This window comes from Colobus angolensis, unplaced genomic scaffold (assembly GCF_000951035.1).
Source record: "Colobus angolensis palliatus isolate OR3802 unplaced genomic scaffold, Cang.pa_1.0 Scaffold52, whole genome shotgun sequence".
NCBI classification, from domain to species: Eukaryota; Metazoa; Chordata; class Mammalia; order Primates; family Cercopithecidae; genus Colobus; species Colobus angolensis.
In genome coordinates, this window is record NW_012118710.1 from 541,843 (window position 1) to 565,736 (window position 23,894).

General features: G+C 42.1%; 2 protein-coding genes across 5 annotated transcripts in view; one reads left to right on the top strand and one right to left on the bottom strand.

Annotated features, from left to right (window-relative positions):
• PLAT (plasminogen activator, tissue) overlaps window positions 1-2,067 on the top strand; it is a 35,464-nt gene extending 33,397 nt beyond the window's left edge. For all 3 annotated transcript variants that reach the window (XM_011960645.1, XM_011960647.1, XM_011960646.1), the window contains one exon: window positions 1,149-2,067. In XM_011960645.1, coding sequence (XP_011816035.1) covers window positions 1,149-1,307 — 159 coding nt within the window. In that variant the 3' untranslated portion in view covers window positions 1,308-2,067. The remainder of the gene's footprint in view (window positions 1-1,148) is intronic.
• Window positions 2,068-5,495: 3,428 nt separating this feature from the next.
• AP3M2 (adaptor-related protein complex 3, mu 2 subunit) lies at window positions 5,496-23,204 on the bottom strand. Of its 2 annotated transcripts, XM_011960649.1 has the most exons (10): window positions 22,795-23,204; window positions 22,373-22,715; window positions 18,914-19,085; window positions 14,237-14,374; window positions 11,532-11,617; window positions 11,132-11,265; window positions 9,319-9,526; window positions 8,875-9,019; window positions 8,436-8,488; window positions 7,547-7,726 (listed from the first exon to the last, which is right to left on the bottom strand). In XM_011960649.1, exons 2-10 carry the CDS (start codon window positions 22,643-22,645, stop codon window positions 7,715-7,717), a joined length of 1,221 nt encoding a protein of 406 aa, XP_011816039.1. In that variant the 5' UTR covers window positions 22,646-22,715; window positions 22,795-23,204; the 3' UTR covers window positions 7,547-7,714. The 2 variants fall into 2 exon arrangements, with proteins under 2 accessions (XP_011816038.1, XP_011816039.1); XM_011960648.1 differs by lacking the exon at window positions 8,436-8,488 and having other exon boundaries at window positions 5,496-7,726.
• Window positions 23,205-23,894: the final 690 nt, after the last annotated feature.

Consider the following 23,894-nt stretch of genomic DNA (forward strand, 5'->3'; position numbering starts at 1 on the left):
ATAACAAAACCAATTTTACCATCAGCTAATTCCAAAACCAATTTTACCATCAGCTAATCGATATAAACAAGAGTTGGTCAGGTGTGGTGACTCATCCCTATAATCCCAGCACTTTGAGAGGCTGAGGCAGGCAGATCACCTGAGGTCAGGAGTTCGAGACCAGCCTGACCAACATGGTGAAACCCTGTCTCCACTAAAAACCCAAAAATGAGCCAGGTGTGGTGGCGCATGCCCATAAGCACGAGAATTGCTTGAACTCTGGAGGCGGAGGCCACAGTGAGCTGAGACTGCGCCACTGAACCCTAGCCTGGGTGGGTGACAGAGTGAGACACCATCTCAAAAAAAAAAAAAAAAAAAAAGATAAAAAGAGTGAAGTTCTTGTGGCAATATTTCTAGTTATAAAAATATCAGCAAACTTCTAAAGACCCAAAACACTTCTAACATTCAATATTGAAATAAATACATTTAAGAAAGGTTAATAAAAACAAACGGTACTTATTCACCCAATTTTTGGAGAATAAGTGAATGATGGCGGTCGAAATAGTGGTGGGTTAATTCAGGGAATAAATGTTTGCAAAGCAAAAATGGTAAGGAACACCTCTTACTACCATGAAGTTCAAAAACAATCACAAATAGGGCAGGCTCCCTGACTGCCTCCACACCTCACAGTTTATCATCATTCGTGTATTTATCATAGACCAGACAGATTTTTACTTTATAACACTTTGTATTCATTCATTCATTTTCCAACCTGCTTATTTGAATTCAGGGTCTCAGGTCGGGGTGGCCAGAGCCACCTGGCAGCTCAGGGCGCCAGGCAGGACCAGCCGTGGACAGATGCCACTGACACCCACACTCACTCAGACCCACACTCACAGCGGGCCCATGTAGACACATCCTCAGTTGGCCTAACGTGCAAGCTTTGGGATGTGGAAGGAAACCAGGGTACCCGGACAAAACCCAGGCAGACAGTGTCCCCAGACAGGAATGGATTTTTTTTCTTGTCAATGTTATAATGAAATGACATTGAATGGAATATTATTGAAGGGCCTGCTGTATTTTGAAGAATACAATGTTTATGCTGCACATACTTTCTCCAGATAGTCTGCCTTTTTTTGCAAAAGCCAAACCTGCTATCTCCTTTGCAGGGTGATTCGGGAGGCCCCCTGGTGTGTCTGAATGGTGGCCGCATGACTTTGGTGGGCATCATCAGCTGGGGCCTGGGCTGTGGACGGAAGGATGTCCCGGGTGTGTACACCAAGGTCACCAACTACCTAGACTGGATTCAAGACAACATGCAACTGTGACCAGGAACAACCGACTCCTCAAAAGCAAATGAGACCCCGCCTCTTCCTCTTCAGAAGACACTGCAAAGGCAGAGTGCTTCTCTATACAGACATCTCCAGACCCACCACACCGCAGGAGCGGGAGGAGACCCTATAGGAGAGTTAAGAGTGCATTTTCCCAGATACTTCCCATTTTGGAAGTTTTCAGGAGTTGGTCTGATTGCAGGATGCTCTGTCAGATGGGAACACATGAATGCACACTAGCCTCTCCAGGAATGCCTCCTCCCAGGGCAGAAAGTGGCCATGCCACCCTGTTTTCAGCTAAAGCTCAACTTCCTGACCTGTCACCGTGAGCAGCTTTGGAAACAGGACCACAAAGATAAAAGTATGTCTCAATAGTAAAAGATAGTAAGATCTTTCAGGAAAGACAGATTGCATTAGAAACAGACAATGTATTTATAGTCACAAAAGCCCAGCAGGGCCTCAAAGTTGGGGCGGGCTGGCCGGCCCGTCATGTTCCTCAAAAGCACCCTTGACATCAAGTCTCCTTCCCCTTTACCCACTCCCCAGCTCTCAGAAGGTATTCCTTTTGTGTACAGTGTAAAGTGTAAATCCTTTTTCTTTATAAACTTTAGAGTAGCATGAAAGAATTGTATCATTTGAACAACTAGGCTTTAGCATATTTATAGCAACCCATGTTAGTTTTTACTTTCTGTTGCCACAACCCTGTTTTATACTATACTTAATAAATTCAGATATATTTTTCACGGTTTTTCCAAAATCAGAGTGGAATGGTTTTGTTATAGATGCTGTATCCCACTGTTTATTCATGTTCACATTTTAAAATCATTTGGAATTCTGCTTCACTCGTTCAACATATACACAACACCTGTAACATACAAGGCTAGGTGCTCCGGAACAGGAAAAGGAGGAAGAGGGATGCTTGGTCTGATGGGATGATCGGCATTTAGAGAAGTACTAAGGTACAATGGAGCCGGCCACAAAAGGGCAGACTTGTAGTGGAACTCAGTTGCAAGAGGGTTTGGGGAATCTTAAGGAAAAAATAGAATCTTAAGGAAAAAAATAACTGGGTGAGATGTGGACTGTGGACAGGTGTGGAAAAGGCACTCTTCATGGAGATATGAGTATCTAGAGGACCAAGAGAGGGGAGTACAGGGAGAAATGAGGAGTTGAGCTTGTCTGAAGTGAACTTCAGGAAGAGGAACACAGGCTGGAATTTAGATTATGGGGGCTCTGAACACCAAACTGATTTTGGACTTAATTGACTTAATTCTGTAGGCAACCAGCAGCCATGGAGATTTGTGCTCAGGGAAGTGAGGAACTAAGCATGCCCTAGGAAAATTAACCAGAGGGTGGCTGGCGAGCGAGCAGACAGCAGGAGAGGAATGCTGTGGGGATAGGGAGGAAGAACCTCGCACGACCTTGCTAACACAGCAACATCCCAACCGTTGGTTCGGCCTAGAAGCTGGTATTTGGGCCATCTGTTTCCCATCCTGTCTTGTCTTTCTGCTCATTAGCAAGAACCCCTAGACCAGTCCACACAAGTATGTTATCTAAGTAAGGTTGCATTCTGCTTCTCTTAGATTACTTTCTACTCGTGAGATGCAACCCCTATTCCTGGCTGCTGCCTGACAGCTTTTGTTCTCACTGACATCCTAGTTCCAAGAATAAATCAGAAGCTGCAATGCTGCTGTTGGGGATATGCTAATACAGCTCCTCAGAGAGGAGAAACGTGGTCTCTCCGGTGGAGTTGTCAGAACTGCTCAGTTTAGAGGTTCTTGGAAGACAAGTCGTTTAAACTCACAAAAGAGATTCTTTAACACCCAAGAGCTTGATTGGGGTTGGGGGAGGCAGTGGGGGACATCCCTGAAGTGCTGAAGTCCCTAGGCCAGTAAGTAAATGCAGGTCACAGAGACTTAAGTCACCTATTTCTTGACTTCAGACTGCTCATTTGCATGTTCTACAATTTTTAGACAGATGTGTATCTCAGTCATTTCAGAAAAACACTGTCTGAGGCCAGGAATGGTGGCTCACGCCTATAATCCCAGCACTTTAGGAGGTTGAGGTGGGCGGATCACTCGAGGCCAAGAGTTCGAGACCAGCCTGGCCAACATGGCGAAACCGCAGCTCTACTAAAAATACAAAAGTTAGCCGGGTGTGGTGGTGCACGCCTGTGGCTCCAGCTACTTGGAACACTGAGGCAGGAGAATCACTTGAGCCTGGGAGGCAGAGGTTCAGTAAGCCGAAATTGTGTCACTACACTAAGGCCTGGGTAACAGAGCAAGACTCTGTCTAAAAAAGAAAGAAAGAAAAAAAAAAAAAGAAAAACACTGACGATCAGTACAAAGGAACCCCCAGCCACTGAATCTCTGGCAGAAATTCAGCTGATTTCATCCCCTCCCCCTTTACAGGACAAGCTCTTCTTCAGGATTAATGAAATGAACTGAGGCAATGAGGCCCCTGGGGATGGAAAAGGGAGGTTAAAAGGCCCCAGCATTCCTCCCACACAGTCTTGGAACCACAGACTAGATAGAGACAACTGCTCAGAAGAGGCCCCCTGACTGAGGGACGGGGCCCCAGCCCAGCGAGGCAAATTCTAAAACACACGCAAAAGAACAACACATCATTACCGGGAATGGGTGTCAGGGGAAATTAAATATCATCTCCTCATTATTCCCAGCTAGTTAATAAAACAAATAGATGGTAACAGCCCAGGAGAACAAGATCTCCAGGTACCTGTGCAACTCTTTTTACTGGGTGAAGACCTAGAGGAACTCGGATGGTGACACTGTACCCTCCCAGAGCCCCAGTCACGTCTGTTTATCAAAAAGTGCATAAACTTTTGGTTCCCCTTAACTTCAAAAGCCAAAGACTCATGCAATCCTCAGTACTTAGGATCTTGGAGGAAGTTTGAATTTGAAATTCAATTTCCTTTTATTTATTTTGTTTTATTTTGAGATGGGCTCTCACTCTTTTTGCCCAGGCTGCAGTGCAGTGGCGCGACCTTGGCTCACTGCAACCTCCGCCTCATGGGTTCAAGCGATTCTCCTGCCTCAGCCTCCCGAGTAGCTGGGATTACAGGTGCCCGCCACCAGGCCCGGCTAGTTTTTGTATTTTTCAGTAGAGATGGGTTTTGTCATGTTGGCCAGGCTGGTCAAATTTCCTTTTAAAAATTCTAACAGTTTGTCAGGCACGGGGGCTCATGCCTGTAATCCCAGCACTTTGGGAGGCCGAGGCGGGCAGATCAAGAGTTCAGGAGTTCAAGACCAGCCTGGCCAACATAGTGAAACCCTGTATCTACTAAAAAAAACAAAACAAAAAAAAAAAATTAGCTGGGCATGGGCATGGTGGTGGGCGCCTGTAATCCTAGCTACTCAGGAGTCTGAGGCAGGAGAAAAGCTTGAACCCGGGAGGTGAAGACTGCACTGAGTCGAGATCGCTCCACTGCATGCCAGCCGGGGCAACAGTGCGAGACTGCGTCTCAAAAAAAAAAAAAAAAAAAATTCTATTAACATAATGAGTATTGATGGCATGGAGTCCCCACCTACCGGCCACAGAGAAAAGTACATGTATACAACCAACTTCCTGTGCCACCACCAGTGTCAGAGCACCAGGAGCACAGGCAAACAGGCAGTCAATGCTGGCTGAGAGGAAGAAGGGGTGGAGCACTAGCTGGCACTGAACACTCACAGCGACTACACACGAGTTTTAAGGTCTTTTCACGGCCATGAGATGTTTACAGAAAATTCTTACAGGTGTGGCGTAACAATCGGCTCCCAGTGCCTTATCTTGTAAGAAGCCTGTCCTGAAATAAAGATGCCAAGTACCGTGACACCCTGTTTCAAGCCTAAATTAACAAGACAAGAGAAGCAGGTCAAGAGAATGGGGAAAGTGCTAGACTAAATGCCTGCAGCTTCAACGGTTTCATCTTTTAAAACCCTGGTGAAAAATAACTAGGTGGATCTGGACCTTATGCTCACAACCCTAAAAATGACGTTAATATCAGCATCCGCTATCTTCCAGATGCGACCAGAGAACTGATCGAAACACACGCTTTAGGTCTGCTGGCTGGAGAGGACAAAAGTGGTAAGATCCTCCCAAGTCGATGAGTTCCTCACTGCTTCTACTGAGGTGCGAGTGGCACAGCATTATTGTTAGTTCTGGTAACAAACCAGTTAGGACATAGAGGACTGGTGAAACTCAACTTTATTAAACTTAAACAGAGAAGCTACTTCTGCACATGTTAAATACACACGGAATCGAACAGCTTGCTGGAGACACCCTACACTGCTTATGCTGACTCTGCAGGGATGGTGGTGGCGATGCTTGCTTCACTCCATGGTCTGCACCACATGTGACAGGACAGTTATTTCATCTATGCTTACACCTGCAGGTCCTTTACTCTAGAAATACTCTATATCTTCTTAGGTGCTTCCCTTGAAACAGGATGAGTTCTAGAGGAAATAAAACAGCTGCACTTACAAACCTAGAAATATTCAGGGACCAAGATTAGTTGTTCCGTGACCTAGGAAACCTTAGGATCCTGTAGGTCCCTCAGGAGAAGTGCTTCCAAGTACTCGGGAATTGTGGGGCAGAGATGATTCCCTTTCCGTGGTGGATGTGTACGTCACTCCAGGACAAATTGCAGAGTGATGGAATGTGGAACATTCCGGTTGTGTCCAGTACACTTTATCACAGAGGAAAATCACAAAGCAACACAACTCTGCAGCAAAAACTAGTCCCACAGTTGGAAGATAAAACTAGCAAAAACTTTGCACAATTATTTAGAGAAAAGCTCTAGGGTGTGGAGAGTATGGGTCTTCCTTTTTCTCCATGCACAAAGCAGAGCACAGTATCATTCCTTAAGCTATACTTAAACAAAAAACCTTTTGTATACATATTTAAAAAGTAATAGACACACTGAACTAGGACAAAAATGAGCCACTGGGAAAGAAAGCCTGAGGTATCCCTTTAGTTGCCATGTTTCTTAAACTGGGTTGCTTACACCCATGATCAACACAGTCCATCTTCCTATAGCAGTGATTTTATTCAGAGATTTAGGGGAAATGTTTTGTCTTAGAATGAAAAGGGACTGGTAGATATTAATGAATCCATGATAGAGTACAAAAGAAAAGACTGTGAGGAAATAACTTTACCAAGCAGCTTCAAGGATCAACCACACCCTCGACGGTAAGCTTTCTCTTTTCCTAGGGCAACAGATGGAAAAGTTTCCAACCAACAGGAAGGTTAGGATCTGGTACCAGTCCAGCACTGACAAATGGAGATATGAGCTCACTCACTCACAGCCGTGCCCACCTTCATGGGAAGAGTCGGCCCTCTCTACTCCAGTACGATGACACACAATCCCTGGCTGCACAGGGGATTATGAGATTGGCTTCTCTGAAACCCTCCGACTTTTAAAAAATCCTGTGGAAGGATCAGGTAACAGGAAAATGGCTGGTGAATTCTGTAAAAGGAATTGAGTAGAACTGTTTTGGGTTAGAAAAGAAGCATTTTAGGCAGCCACCATGGGAAGAAGGCGGGGTCACCTTCTCACTGAAGACAAGAGACCAAGTGCTGATGGACAGCAACAGGCAGGCAGTGTCTGAAAACTAGTCCGAAACCACCATGGTCTTCGAGGGAAAATCTGATTCCACCGGCGTTTCCATGTCAATAGTGGACTGAAATGTAAAAAGCCTCCAGTCCATTTCCAGAAGTACAAGTGTTTTCTACATGAGTAGAGGAATGAGAAAGAAACCAACTCAACTCTTTCCTTCCCAGCCCTCCTTAAAGTAGAGTCTGACCACTTTTCTTGCCAATCTTTCATTTAAGTGTCTCCTCCTAACTCCTTTACTTCTTTTTCCTCTTTCTTGTCCTTCATAGATCAGATCCTTAACTGGTCTTTCCTTGACTAACATTCATTTTCTTCCCATCTTTCTTTCTTTCTAATCTTTCTACCTTAAAAATCAACAAAGAAGTATTTCATTGGCTTTAGATAATTAAAGCCAAGCAACCTAAACAATGCTGGTCTTTCCTATAGAAACCAGGTTTAAAATGGTTACATAAGCACCAAGCTTCCTACCCCCATCACACATCTCGTCCTTGAGAACTGGTGTTGCTGTGTTTCAGTTCCATCTAGTTCTCCCTGGTGACCTTTTCCTCCCTTGATGAGTTCCATGGCACTGAAGGCTAAGGAAAAAAGGGAGCGGGTGGGTCCAGGAGGGGACTGACCTAGGAGACAGGCTGATTTTTTTTTTACTTTTAGACAAGTAAGAAATGAAAAAGTGTGCAATACTATTCCCTCTGCAAATGCTCCCTTCAGGTTCGAACTTGGAACTTTCCAGCTTTGGTCATGTATTTTATGCCCTTAAAGGGTTTGTACTTTTCTCCATACATATCCAGACGATTCACCTTGAGTCCTAGAATGTAGGAAGAGAGGGAAAAGAGACATGAGGATTATTCAAAAGGAGCAGGTCACCTGTTTCTGTTCACTTCAATACACTGAGGTCAGTGGGACCGAAGTCGCTGTGACAGGGAACCACTTATGCAGAGCAGATAGATTCTCCAGTCTCAGGACAGATACAGCAAAAAAAGGCTCCAACAGACAAAGCTACCTATGAGAAGACCTGTCCCTAAAGTGGAAAGGGCACAAAGTGATGTGCGGACTGAAATGAGGATAAGGAAAAAATTAGACCACTGCATGATTTTTCTCAAATTATTGGACTGAATAAATGAATTAATAACAAATGAATAGTGAAGTAAATTATAACTAAAGGAATTAACAATGAAAGTGATAATAAATGAATGCTTCCTAAGTATTCTCACTAGACTAAGCCAAAAATATTTTATACTGTATAGAGCTTCATAGTTTATCGTTTTAAGATGGAAGAGCTTATACGTTAAATGAATTCCAATCACTTAAATTGTATAAGGCCCGTTTGTACAGAAAAACAGAAACTTCATATAAAACTAAAGTCATCTCCTTTCCACATCACAGAGTTATTCTAAGGATTAAAAGAGAAAACACATGAAAAGAGCTTAAAACAGGGCCTGGAACATAGTAAATGCCCCCAAAGTGGGAACTGATTACTATTGTGTTAAGGTCAGCACAGACTACAGTGAACTGACCTGCAAAGGCCCAGTCGTTCCAAAATAGAAATAAGAGCAAACATGAAAGTCTTCTGAAATCAGGAGAAAGGAGTGGAAATTACTCTTCAGTTATAGCTGAGAATGCACATGCATTCTCATACTGAAAACCTTGGGAACCTGAAATGAACAACCCTAAGATGATCCAAAAATGGCTGGTGAACACTTCCTTCTACCAATACTGTTTCTTTCTCAGTGTGTCTCAGGCACTTTTATTCAGGTCACTTATGCCAACTTCAAAGGAAGGATTGTAAATTTTCCCAAAAAATGTGCCAGAAAAGATGTTACTAAAGATTGTATATCAGGTAATGAAACTAAACCTTGTAAACAGGAAGCCCAGAAAAGTCTCCTGGTGCCTGTGCTGTGTGGCAGAAAGCCATTTTTGTTCCCTTTGGAGCCTCTTGAGCTCTGGGTCACTTACCAGAAATGGCCAACTGCTGGATCTTAAACTGCAGGTTAATTGTGGGATTTTCATCTGGTTTGGAAGCTCCAGCCTGAAGACTCATGGTCCCCTTCAAATTTGGTGGCTTTTGTGGATTTATTTTTCCTACATCCCAAGACAGCATCTTCAAAGAAAATAAAAATGGAGAAGCGGTCTTTCCAAAAAATAGTTACAGCAGAATCCTGCATTTGAGGTGGCTGAGATTTAAACTCAGGCCACCTGTCCACAACATTATAAGTTGCCTCTGGGTATCTTTCCATTGAGAATTCTATGTGTTACTGTTAAGTTATCTTGCAGGAGAAAACAAGGTCCCTTTGATTGATCTCACCTTCCAAACAAGGTCTAGAGTCTATGCGGAGAGCCTGCAGACTGGTTTCTGCTTAAGTTAACATCAGCAATTCAAGATGTCCTGCTCATCCCTACCTTTGTGACTGGGTCGAATGTGTGCGTCCCCTGTGATGGAGTAAGGCTCATGTTCAGGACCCCCTTGGGCATCTGGCTGGTGACAGTCACTCCCTCGATGGTCTTCCCCATCGTCTGCTTGGGTCCCACCGTTATTTCAAAGCGTCCAAGGGAACTACTGTCCCGGAAACTGATGTTATGTTTGACATACACTGGGATTGCAACCAGACTGGAAATGAGAGACAAAGAGCCATTTCATTCGTGCACTGGGAAAATGGTAGTTCTCTCTCCTTTCACGTGATGCTCTTTCTGCCTGTGGGTAGCTTCTTCTCCCTTAACCATGTCCTAACTTTTTATCTCAAAAAATAAACAGAAAAAAACCCCAGTAATCTAGTTTTTTCTTTTTGAAAAGCTAATATACTGTCTAGTAAGTAAATTAACTTTTCTAATGACTCTGAATAATATAAACAAAATCAAAGAGTATACTACTATGAGAAAGGCATAATGTACAAAAATGTATTATCATTATGTCTCTATGTTTTTAACTTGTAACATGTGACCAATCATTATTTGCACTAGGGAGAATAATATTCATAGCTCATGGGCCTTTTATAATTTCTTTTTTTTTTTTTGAGATAGGGTCTGGCTCGGTCACCCTGGTAGGAGTGCAGTGGCATGGTCATAGCTCACTGCAGCCTCGACGTACCAGGCTCAAGTGATCCTCCCACCTCTGCCTCCTGAGTAGCTGGGACCACAGGCACACATCCCACCCCGCTAATTTTTACTCTTTTTTTTTTTTTTTTTTGTAGAGACAGGGTTTGGCCATGCTGCCAATGCCTGGTCTCAAACTCTTGGGCTCAAGTGATCCTCTTGTCTCTATAATTTTTTTAGGATGCTTTCATCTGACCTCATCTAGTCCTTACAAAAACCCCACAAGGTAGGGTAGGCTGTCATGATTTGACAGAAGAAAAGGACTCAGAGAAGTCATGGAATAATCCTGAAGTAATAACGGTTCCTAACATTTATTGAGTACTTCCTGTTTGCCAGTCACTATGCTAAATGGTTTACATCCAGTTAACCCCTACCGTGTTTAATCCTCCCAATAAGTATGAAATAGATATTGCCACTGTAACTATGCAGTAGGTACTGATTTTATAGATGAATACTGATGTCCTTATACTTAACTGAGATTAAGTAACTTGCCCAAGGTTCTAAGTACTGAAGATAGAGTTTAAGTCCACGGAGTCTGATTTCAGAGGCTGTGGCCTCAAGCACTCAAGATATTTTCCCAAATGATTCACTCCACATCACACGGGAAGGGACTGGTGGCTCTGAGGCCTCCTGACTCTCTTCTGTCTGCATACCTTATACTATTCAAAACTGCTTCCAAAAGCCTTTAGATTCCAAATTAAAGAGAATGTTCAAGACCAAAAATCACTGCATTTCATGCTTTTTCATAGCATAACTTCATGCTTCTTTTAGATCAGGGACATTGAACACAGTATGCCCAGATTCTGATTTGAGAAAATAACGTTCTTGTTTAGACACATAACAACAACAAAAATAACAGCAAACTTAATGAGCACTTCTTTGTGTTAAGCACTATTGAGATTCTCTTATTCAATCTTCAGAACTTTTACTATTTTCAATTTACAGATGAGAAAAGAGATACATAGAGGTTAAGCAACTCACCTGAGATTACCCAATTAGTAACCACAGAAGCTGGAATGTGAACTCAGGTAACTCTAGAGCCTGAGTTCTTAATCACTACAGATATGGTTTCCACATACACGTACATACACAGATTCCATTCTTAATTATAAGAGCTGCTTACTTCTGTGCACTGACATGGTAAGACAGCAGGCGGAAGTTTCCATCAGGAGGGATGAAGGAGAGGATGCGCTCAGATTCCCAGCGCTTGAAACGAACACAAGGATGGAAGCTGACATCATCCAACAACCTAGGGTTCTACAGTCACCAGGAGAGGAGAAGCAAGAAGTGGGCATTAAACACCTGCTGTGCTTTCAGGAAAGCAATTTAAATGTTGTTTTTTATTAAACCACACACCACACACACAGAAATCATGTGGTAACTTCTGGAAAATTCAAGCCTGAAACAAGCTTCGTGGCTGTCCTAATTATTTCTTCTTGTTCTATTCCATTCCCACTGCTCTGTCTTTCCAGCAGCATTTAATCTCTCATCCCAAGAACTCAATCTCTGGCCCAGGATTTTACCATGAAGGAAAGTGTAAGATCCGGCATGCCAGTCAGCTTGACACAGGCATCAATCACCCCCTGGATCTCAGCAGTAATTGTGGAGCCTGAGACAGGAATAAGACAAAAAGAACAGATTACTGAAACCTTCTCTGTCCTTCTCAACAAACTTACCTCCTCCCTCCTTCTTTTCCTCTCTCCCTTCCCTTCCTCTCTCTCCCTTTCTTTCCTTCTGTCTAGCCATCCAATTCATTTATACAATACATCTATCCATCATTCTGAACACTTATCAACTGCATATCAAGTATGAGAAACTATGATGAGGAAATGGTGATAAAAAGATTAATGAGGTAGTTATTAGCCTAAAGGAGTTTTCAGTCTAGTATCAGAATTAAACAGAGCACCATTATTTTAGCCAACAGTTCAGAAAACTTCCTATCAGAAACTGTTCTCCCTAAGGTTACCAGTGAGCTCTGCTGCTACAGTGAGTGGTCACTCCTGGTCTCTATCTTACAGGTCCTCTCTGTGGCATGTGTCACTGTCAATCACTTCTGCCTTCTCAAACATCCCTTCCTCCTAACCTCTCCTGGTGTCCTCCTATTTTCCCAGCTCCTCTTCCTCAGTGTCTTCAGCAGGTTCTCTTTCTTTGCACATCCCTTAAATGCTTTTTCAGTTCTGAACTTCTATTTTCTTTCACTTTACACACTCTTCTGGGTTATTTTACCTACTTCCTAAGGCTTCAATGTTCATTTACGGCCTACTATTACCTATTCTTTTTTCAAGTTCAGCCCCAATCCTGCCTAATGGACATCTCCACTTGGATATCACTGAGGCACATGTCAGAAGTGAGTCCATTCTCTCACGCCCTGAACCCGGTGCTCCCATTTCCCCCACCTATGTGATGGCACCATCTATCCTGCTGCCTAAGCCAGAAACACAGACACATCCCTGACGACGTCCACTTCCTCACCCCACATCCAGTCAATGATCAGCTCCTCTCTTTTCGAGGACTCACCTCTCTCTGGTCTGTGCATTACTCTCTGTCCTCATTGCACTATGTTTTGGGCCTGGATTTCAGCCTCCTAGCTGCTCCCTGCCTTCAGGCCCACCCCACTTTAGACCATTCTTCACACAGCAGCCAGACTTATCGCTCTAAACTACAAGTCTCATCAAGTCACTCCCCAACTTAAAACTCTTCAATCACTCACATCTGCCCTCCTTAAACTGGCAGGCAAGGTTCTTCATGATCTGGCCATATATATTTTACATTTTCGTTGAGGTAAAACAGTAAAATGTAAAAATCTTAAAGTGTACAGCTCAATGAATTTTTAAATATATATACATTTATGCAAATACTAACTATAGCAAGATACGGAACATTTTCAGCATCCAAGAGCTCCCTCTTACCCATCCCAGGTAATCCACATCCCCAAAATTCTGACTTCTATTACCTTAGACTAAATTGCATCTGTTTTCAAACTTCATATACATGTAATCCCATTGTCTATAATCTTATGCATCTGATTTTTTGCTCAATACTGTGATGTTTGCGCATACTTTGCTGCCAAATCCACACATCTTAATAACTCCATTTCATTCCACCGATGAAGCATAAACACCCCCACCTCTCTGTTGCGTTTTGCTCAGGGGTGGGTACCTCTCATATGCTCCACCTTTTCACCTTCCTCTTTCCCTCACCAGACTAAACTAAGCTTTCTGCAGCCACAGACTATGTCTTATTCATCGAGTGCCCACTCTCTAGCACTGTGCTATGATGTAAGTTTTCAATAAACATCTGTTGAACGAATAAGTTCACTAATGTGAAGAGGTTTCTTTTTAATTAAAAACAGGCTCTCACTATGTTGCCCAGGTTAGAGTGTAGCTGTTATTCACAGGCATAATCATAGCTCACTGTAGTATCCAACTACCAGGCCTAAGTGATCCTCTCGCCTCAGCCTCCCAACAGTTGGGACTACAGGCACATTACCACTATGACTTGCTTCTACAAATTGTGAAGTTCTAGGACTTCTAGTCATATTTACCTAATTCAGAACACACAGAAAAGGCGGCACCCTGAATTTTGGGATTACAATTTTAGTTCTGCCATCAAAACTAGAAGCCACTTTCAAGAAGGAAATTTAATCAATAAGAAAGTTAATTTGTTACTTCTTTTTTTTTTTTTTTTGAACAGGGTCTTGCTGTTGACCAGGCTGCAGTGCAGTGTCATGATCAGGCCTTACTGCAACCTCAACTTCCCAGGCTCAGGCAATCCTCCCACCGCAGCCCCTCACGAAGCTAGGAATACAGGCATGCACCACTACACTCAGCTAATTTTTTTCACTTCTTATAGAGATGGGGTCTCACTATGTTGCTCAGGGTCTCACTATATTGCTCAGGCTGGTCTTAAACTCCAGGGCTCAAGCAATTCTCCTGCCTCGGCTTCCCAAGTGCTGGGATTACAGGCATGAGTCACTGCATCTGGCCTGTTACTTCTCTTTTTTATTCAAGAGGAAGACCAATAAAGCAAGTGAAAGTATGAAATAAATCCTGGTCTGCATCATAATACTAACGTCCATTCCCAGTACCCAGCACAGTGCCTGGCACAAAGTAGGCACTAAATTAAAGTGCATGACCTTGAATGGGGGTTAATTCTGAAACTACAAGCATTATATGAAAGATGCCCCTTTCTATTTTCATATTTCTGAGAACATATTAAAAGCACCTACCTGATTTATCAATAATTGCATCAATCTCTTCAATCACATCAAAATAGGCCTCATTGTTGGTGTATTTCACCCCAGTTCGTCGCCAAGGCACCACTGACAGCTGCCCAGTGGGAAGTTGGTCACCCACATTGGTGCTTCCTGAGACAATTAATATTACTGTATTTTAACACCATTTTGACTCTAGAAACCACAGAACACCTCCCTAGAAGTTTCCATGCTCCCACTATTCATGCACTCGGTTGAATAATTTTTCAAACATAAGATGAGATTTTTCCAAACTTCCATATAGGGTAACTTTGTCTATTTTTAAAACCCCTTGTTGCCATCTGGTCTGCCTCTTCAAACAGAGTAAAGGTTTAAGAAAAAGTTACCTGAGGAACAGATATCATATTTTGGTTTTGAAAGTAACCTGAACTTAGTATCTCAGATTCCACAATAGCTTACAGCTTAAATAATGTATTGGCTTTCAGTAGAGTTGGTAATCTACATATAGATATAAAAATTTCATGGGTAAAAACAGTATTTGAGCCTGAGGTAGGTTCTTAGGTACATTTATGGTAGGTATTAAAATGTATATATCAACATGATCTGTCTCATTCCTAAGTTCCAACACTGAAACAGGAAAAGAATACAAATTTGATCTCTCCCTGTCTTTAAGAATTGTAGATCAATTCCTTCACTAGTTTTTCCCTTTACAGGCATAACTTTTTTTTAATTCAAAAGGTTTTATACTGACACAATAAAATACATTAATTTAAATTCTATTTCCTTCTTCCATTACCTGGATCCTTTTATTTTCTGTCTTAAAAAAAAATTTTTTTGAGATAGAGTCTTGCTCTATCGCCCAGGCTAGAGTGCAATGGTATAATCTTGGCTCACTGCAACCTATGCCTTCTGGGTTCAAGCAATTCTCCTGCCTCAGCCTCCCGAGTAGCTGTGACTACAGGCGCGCACCACCACGCCCGGCTAATTTTTGTATTTTTAGTAAAGACGGGGTTTCACTATGTTGGCCAGGCTGGTCTTGAACTCCTGACCTTGTGATCTGCCCGCCTCGGCCTCCCAAAGTGCTGGGATTACAGGTGTGAGCCACCGTGCCCGGCTAAACAAAATTTTTTAAGAGATAGGGTCTTCCTATGCTGCCCATGCTGGAGTGCAGTGGCTATTCACAGACACAATCATAACTCACTGCAGCCTTGACCTCCTGGGCGCAAGTGATCCTCCCACCTTAGCCTCCAGAGTAGCTGGGACCACAGGCATGCACCACCATGCCTGGCTAATTTTTGTATTTTTTTGTAAAGACAGGGTTTCAAAACCATCTTGCCCAGGCTGGTTTCAAACTCCTGTACTCGAGTGATCCTCCCACCTAGGCCTCCTAAAGTATTGGATACAGGCGTGAGCCAAAGTGTCAGGCCCATTTCAACTTTTCAAAAGTGGTTCTTAGATACCCTTTTCTAGATTAAAGTGAGATACAGGCTTAACTAACTTCATAATATTCGTAAATGATTCAGGCACTAACAAAGCTTTCAAGGCTTAAAATGAACTCAGAATACTGAAGAAACCACCAACTTTGTTTCCTTAAAAAGAGGAACTGGCCGGGCGCGGTGGCTCAAGCCTGTAATCCCAGCACTTTGGGAGGCCGAGACGGGCGGATCAGGAGATCGAGACCATCCTGGCTAACACGGTGAAACCCCGTCTCTACTAAAAATACAAAAAACTAGCCGGGCGAGGTGGCGGGCGCCTGTAGTCCCAGCTACTCGGGAGGCTGAGGCAGGAGAATGGCGTGAACCTGGGAGACGGAGCTTGCAGTGAGCCAGGATCTGGCCACTACACTCCAGCCTGGGCGACAGAGTGAGACTCCATCTCAAAAAAAAAAAAAGAGGAACTATGTATTAAAATGTATCATCAAGATATAATAATTAAAGCAGTCTAGGGAAAAGGCAAGAAAGCCTAAAAGCAGACCAAGAATCCACAATGACAGGACAAGATAGAAATGTCTTTCTAAAACAGGGGAAAAGGATAAATTACACAATGGTGCTAGGACAACTATTTTGAAGAAAGAAACATTATTGTACACCAAGATAATTTTCAAATGGATTAAATAATTAAATCCAAAAATAAAATCACAAACTAACTAGAATAGACATTTGAAAAAGATCCTCCCTTCTCTGAGATTAAAAAGACATTCTCCTGTTTTGTCTAATAATTATAAAGTTGGTGTTTAGCTCCTTAACCTAGCTGGAATTTATTTTGTGTATAGTGTGAAGTGGAGGGACTTAATTTTTTCCATATTGAAGCTGACTGTCCTAACACAATATAGTTAACAACTGGCCCCTGGTCTACTGATTTGATAAATGACCACATCTATCTACACCAAATTCCTATAAAAGCAAGAGTCTGTTTCTGGACTCTTTTATGCCAGTGATCTATCTGTCTGTTACTGGACAAATACCAAATTTTAAAAACTACCCAAACTTCATACAGATTGAGTAATCTTTATCTGAAACGTTCGGGACCAGAAATGTTTCAAACTTTGGATTTTTTAAAATGTTGGAATATCTGGATTATACCAGTTAAGCATCCCAAATTCAAAAATCTGAAATCCTCCAATGAGCATTTCCTTTGAGTGTCATATCAGTGTCCAAAAAGTTTTGGATTGTAGAGCATTCTGGATTTTGGATTTGGGATGTTAAACCTGTAATATATCTTACATTACATTTTATAGGACACATTTTATCTTTCCTCTTTTTAAAACTATTATTTTCAAAACTCTCTTGGGTCTTGTAGGATGTCTACTGTATGAATATTTGTCTTGTGTACTATACAAACTTAACCTGTAGTGATATTTAACAGGGCAAATCTTCCCAACAACCCCTTTGTAATTCTTTTTCAAAACTGTCCTGGCTATTCTTGCAATATTTATGCTTTTAAAACGCATTTTTCAATCAGTTTGTAAAATTCCATGAATATGCTCGTTTATGCATTAAACAAGACCCAAAATGTAAAATCTTAATGAAACAGAATGACTAATTTGATTAAATCAAAACATTTAGAATGTGGCTAAACAACACCAGAACAAAGCTAAATCACAAGTGACAGATTGTAAGAAAATATCTGTAATGCAGTAATCAAAAGACATAAAGATCTCCCATGAAAGAGATTATTTTAAATCCATATGAAAAAAGAAAAACATTTCAGCAACAAAAAAATGAACAAAGGACATGAAAAGGTAATTCACAATAGAGGGAAAACAGTCAATAAATACTTGAAGATTTTAGTTTCCTTAATAACGAAAAATGACTGTGTAAACACAAGATATCAATAAACTATCAAATTGCCAATGTTTCTAAAAAATTATTAATGACAATTTGACTATAGCACTTTGAAATTGTTACTGAAAGTATAAATTGGCCTAACTTTTCTGGAGGGCTACACATTATGGTACTTAAAATGTATACACCCCTTGACACAGCATTGCTACCTCTACTACTTAAAAGAAATCATCCAGATGTGCACACCAAGGTTCAAGTATAAGACTGGTAATCCTTGTTATTCAAAAGAACAAAAATATCAGTAACATCATAATTAGGGATTCAGTAAAAACTGAAAAACTTTGGGTCCACATCACATGGAAGAATACTGTAAGTTATTAAAAATGAAGGCCAGGCGTGGTAGCTCCCACCTGTAAGCCCAGAACTTTGGGAGGCAGAGGTGGGTGGATCACTTGAGGTCAGGCGTTCGAGACCAGCATAGTCAACATGATGAAACCCCATCTCTACTAAAGAATACAAAAATTAGCTGGGCATGGTGGCGTGTGCCTGTAATCCCAGCTACTAGGGAGGCTGAGGCAGGAGAATCACTTGAGCCCGGGAGGCAGAGGTTGTAGGGAGCTGAGATCATATACCACTGCACTCCAGCCTGGGCACACAGCAAGACGCCATCTCAAAAAAAAAAAAAAGAAAGAAAAAAAGAAAAAGAAAAAGAAGAAAAAAGAACAAGAACCATGTACAAGACATCATCTGGGATAATGTTCATAAAATATCATATGTTAAAAGTGTGGTGGGATTAAGAGTGATTTTTACATTCTTTGTGCTCTTCTGTATTTCTGAGGTTTCTACAATAATCATGTGTTTCTTCTGTAATCAGAAAAAATATTTTTAAAGAACATTTCATTTTGTCATCAAAATCAGGGTATTTTCCACAAAGCAAAAATATTATTTCAGGTTGTACTCAGTTTACAAGAGTGGTCACGCGCGGTGGCTCACGCCTGTAATCCCAAGATTCTGGGAAGCCGAGGCAGGTGGATCCCCTGAGGTCAGGAGTTTAAGACCAGCCTGGTCAACATAGTGAAACACCATCTCTACTAAAAATACAAAAATTAGCTGGGTGTGGTGGTGCATGCCTGTAATCCTAGCTACTCAGGAGGCTGAGGCAGGAGAATCACTTCAACCCAGGAGGCAGAGGTTGCAGGGAGCCAAGATCACGCCACTGCACTCCAGCCTGGGTGACAGAGGGAGACTCTGTCTCAAAAAAAAAAAAAAAAATCTACAAAGAGCAAAATTAAAACACTGGGACACCTGAGATCCCCAAAGACAAACACTCAAAACAATGTGTGACACTGGACGAAGTCACTCAGGCTGCAGGATGGCCACTCTCTATCGGTTTCCCCCTCCGCCATACCTGTGATGGTGTTGACAACCGTTCGAAGGATAGTGGGAGGCTTTATGAGTTCTTTAAGAATGTTCGACTCGGTAGCCAATGGAAAACCATTGTCAAGCATCTCTTCCAATACCTCATAAACCACAACCACATTGTCTTTGATCACTGGCTCTGAACAGACTCCAAAATAATCCTGATGGAGATAGAATATACACATTGATCACTCAGATACTGTAAAATAAATAAATAAATAAATAAATAAAAAGAATGTGCCTACAGAAAATCAGGATCTGGCCTGTCCATGTGTTTCTGTGCTACTCTTCTACAATGAGGGAATGCAGCATAACCATAGTTCTCTTAGGCAGTCTGTTTGGTAGAAAGCACTAGACTGGCTTATGGTACTACTGTGATTACTAGCTTCCTCTACAAACAAGAGGAACTTAAATCTTTGGGTTAATTTCCTCAACTTGATAAAATACACAGAATACAAAATTGAATCTTGATTATATATGCTTATGTACAAGAATTTGAAAGAATTACACAAAATAATACTTAATAGGACAAAAAATCGTACATGAAAATCTTTACCCCTACTGTTGTGCTATTTCTTAACATTCATGCAGTGAATAAGAGTTGAGAGGGGAAAAAAATGAAATGAGGGGGACAAGCTAGCACACCTGAAAATTCCTCTGGATCATCTTTAAGATGCTAAGATTCCAAGAACTCTTTGTTCTTTTATTTAAAAGGCTACCGTTAGATGCTAAATTATCTGGATTGTGGGAAAGCACTGGATTTCAAACCAGAAAACCTAGATTATAATTTTGTCATTTGTAGATTAAGTCATGTTAACTAATTTTGATCTTGATTCTTTAATGGTATAATCAGGATAACACCACTGGAGGCACAGGGCTATAAGAACTAGGCATGACTAATTAAACACTAACGCTCATGAATGTACTTTGTAAACTATAAAGCATTACAAAATGGAATGAGTGATCTTTAGCAAGAAATGTTCGTGGCCATTCAATGTTCCCTTCTAGCAATGTCAGTATGTCTTTTACAGGACCTCTGAGAGGGTCACAAAACCCTCTTGAACTCATAGAATGAAGGAAAATGTACCCCTTTTGAGAAAGTCCATTCTATTCATGAACAGCTCTGATCATTCCAAAGTTCTTTCTTTTGCTAAACTGAAATTTGCCTCCTAGCTCTGTTTTACAGAGCAAGTGTACATAACAGCCCTGCAATTACTTGAAAACTATGAGTTTTTACTTCAGTTTTTTTCTTCTCAGAGCCACACTTCCAAGATACTTGCACAGTTCATGATAAGGTATGGTTTCCAGGTTGTTTCACCATCTTTCCATTTCTTTGATATCCAAAACTGAACAGACTCTAGTAGAGTCTAAATTACATTAGATAACGTCAATTATCTACAAGATTCCAATACCCGGGTCACCTAAGAATCAGGAATATATTCCTAAAACAAAAAGATTTCCTCTTTTTTTTTTTTGAGACGGAGTCTCGCTCTGTCGTCCAGGCTGGGGTGCAGTGGCCAGATCTCAGCTCACTGCAAGCTCCGCCTCCCGGGTTCACGCCATTCTCCTGCCTCAGCCTCCCAAGTAGCTGGGACTATAGGCGCCCACCACCTCGCCCGGCTAGTTTTTTTTTGTATTTTTTAGTAGAGACGGGGTTTCACCGTGTCAGCCAGGATGGTCTCGATCTCCTGACCTCGTGATCCGCCCGTCTCGGCCTCCCAAAGTGCTGGGATTACAGGCTTGAGCCACCGCGCCCGGCCAAGATTTCCTCTTTTTAAAAGAAAAATTCTCATTTTGAATGAGAATGCAACAGAAAAAAAAGTCACATATTTTCTTCCTAAGAGTGACCTATTTTTAAAAAATAAAACACCACTAGGTTTTATAAACCAGGCGTCATGTGAACTAAGCAGCTGGAAAGGAGCCTCGCAATACAGCCAAGTGCTGCAGCCAGCCAGCGAGCCTGCGATTCTATTGCCGGGCTGCTCCTGACACATTCCGGTCCTGGAAAAATCATGTTGCCGGAGAGGACGCACATCGGAGAAGACCTGATCATCAGGATGTCCACTGACTTTTAACAACTGCTTCAAAAATGACAAGCTCTGAAGTCTCAGACTTCCAAATTGGCAACTTTACCCTGCTTTCCCGAATTCCTCTGTGGTTTCAACTAGATCAAACAACTCTTCTCACTTCCTGTCTTATAATAAGTTACATTAGTATGGCCATATGAAGCGGCTGTCAGTTCCACCAGTGGAACTGTTCATCTTAGAATGGGCAAAGTATCACATGCGGAAATCATAACAAGGCCCAGTTACAGTGGTTTAGGATCACAACTCCTGGGTTCTTCTAGTTCTTCCACATACTGGGGCTTATCATACTTAGGTTTTCACTGTGCAAAGGGGCTGGCATGCTGCATGAGAATTGAAATTCCAGAATAGTAGTACTATCAGAGAGTATTTGCAGGGGAAAACACAAAACGTATTTTAATTTTCTTGGGAAGGGAAGTTGTTCCAGACATGAGTACAAGAGAAATCACTCTTTGACTTGCTTTTTAATTTTTATCATAGTGTGTGAGTCCTCATTCTCTTCTCCAATGCCACAATTCCAGTGTTCATATGACTCATTCCAGACCTCATATGAAACAGAAGTTAAACCAAAGGGCCCTTGCTTCTCATTCGAGTTATGCATATAACCACAACAGTTAGAAGCTGAGTGGTTCTGTTGGGAGAAGGTTCCTGTGTGTGAATCCAGGGCCGGTGCAGTCTAAATTCCTGTGCTGCAAGTGGCATTGTGTCCTGTTATCACTGACCTCCCTTAGACACCACTCCCTAAGTTCTTAAAATCTATTCCTGAAGAAAAAGCTTAAAATGAAAACTGCCTCATAAAATGGTTCACTTAAATTCTTACAGGCACATGAGATTTCCCAATCTCATCTTTGCAAGCAGAGCTCATCAGTAGCACCCTCTCGCTAAAAAGAAACACCCCAAACTTGAGAACTAGTACAGGTTCGTGAATTACGCGACTGGGACAGTTAAATTAAGCATTGCTTAGCTTGTTCTACTTTTTCTTTTCTAAAACTTTATGCAATCACTTTCTCATGCAACTCAAAGCAACACAGATAATAGTTAGGATCAAGACCACCAGGCAAAAACAACCTAAACTCTAATTTGTGAGAAAAAAGTAGAATCAGAGCTAGAAAGGCTATACACAGTCATCACAAATAGGTTGGCTTTCCCACGCAAGAGGTTCAAAAGTATTCCATTTGTCATTTTGTATGCAGCCAATTCAATAAATAGAAACCAGAAACTTATCAGATGGGAGAGGAAGTGAGTAATACCAGAGTTTTGATTTTTTTTTTTTTAAGTTTCTTAATGGAGGCTTTATACAATGGAAACAGGACTATAAAGACACTTCACGGTTTACATATATGAACTTTCCCACATTCACGAACCTGAAATGTGTCCACCACTCGGTGAAGAAACTCAATGACAAACAGAGGGGGGACCTCCGTCTGGATCACAGCCACAAAAAAGATCTTGTGGCGGTAAACACTTAAGAGATAGTGGTGAGGGGTAGGGATAACTGGAGGCACATTTTCTGCCTCAGTAGCTCTCTCTTGCGCCTCAAAAAAGTAATCACAAACAGAACGGCTGACCACACTTTTCCAATGTTTCTCCAGGAAAATGTCTCCAGAGGAGTTGATCAAGAAAAGACTATGAATCATGGTGGCGACTGTCAGTGACAGAAGAAAGCCTTTTTCAGTCTGAAAGCCTCAGGACTGTAAATTTTCAACTCTAAAAACAAAAGCAGCAATATTCAGTTCCATTCAACCAAAACGTCCTCCCCATCTTTTCCCAACAGTCCAAGACTTACCCATCTTTCAAGACCAGGCCCAATCTTCCCCTCCTGCATGAGCCTGAAGATAGCCCTCCCTTGAATTCGAAAGGATAATGATCAGCCATCTGACTGTCAATCGTATACTCCCAGTTATCTTTACTATCGCCCGAATTGCATCCATTTAAAATAGTACTTAATCTGTGGGTGTCTATTTTTTCAACCAAACTGCAAGCTCCTTGAAGAAAAGGACCGTGCCTCACGTTTTGTGTTGCAGTCAGGCAACACAATCAGAGTTCTTTGAAGAGGGCTTCGAAGAACACTGAATTTGATGTCATGTTCTGGCAACAGCTCACGCATATACAAGAAATGTGCAGCTTAAAAATACGATAGCCACTGTGGGACCAGCGAGCACCTGAAAGGTAACTGGTGCGAACTGAGATGTGCTGTAAGTGTAAGACACACGACAAATTTGGAAGGCTTTGTATGAAAAAAAAAATTTCAAATCTTACCAATAATTTAATATTGATGATATGTTGTAATAACATTTTGGATATCCTGGGTTAATTCAAATATATTAAAATTAATTCAACCTGTTTTATTATTTTAAGGTGGTTACCAGAACACGTACAATTAGATATGTGGTTCCCTTTCCATTTCTGCCCGCCAGAATAGGTGGCAGGAATGGAAAGCTGCCCTGCGGGGTCTTTATTTATCCAATCAGATCTGTTCTCTGAGCACTCCTTAGGCACTTGTTAATGCAGTAAGACATTGGGGGCCTTTAAAAAGATCCCTTGGGGCTCCCGCCTGTGATCCCAGCACTTAGGGAGGCCTCCGCGGGCAGATCGCTGGAGCTCAGGAGGTCAAGACCAGCCCGGACAACAGCGTCAGACCCCGCCTCCAAAAAAAAAAATTCCCCTGGGGGACAGACACCCCAAGGCCCTCAGGCGGTTGCATCTCTCCGGCGCCAGTCCCCAGGATGTGGCCATTCCGCGAACCCGCGCAGGTGGTCAGAACGCAGAGGCCTGCGGTGCCCAGCGCTGCCGGACGAGACGGCGGGAGAGAGGGACAGCCGGACAGCCGGGCATGCAAGGGAGAGGCGGAGGCCCAGGCGGGCGGTCCCTGGGCTGGCCCCGGCC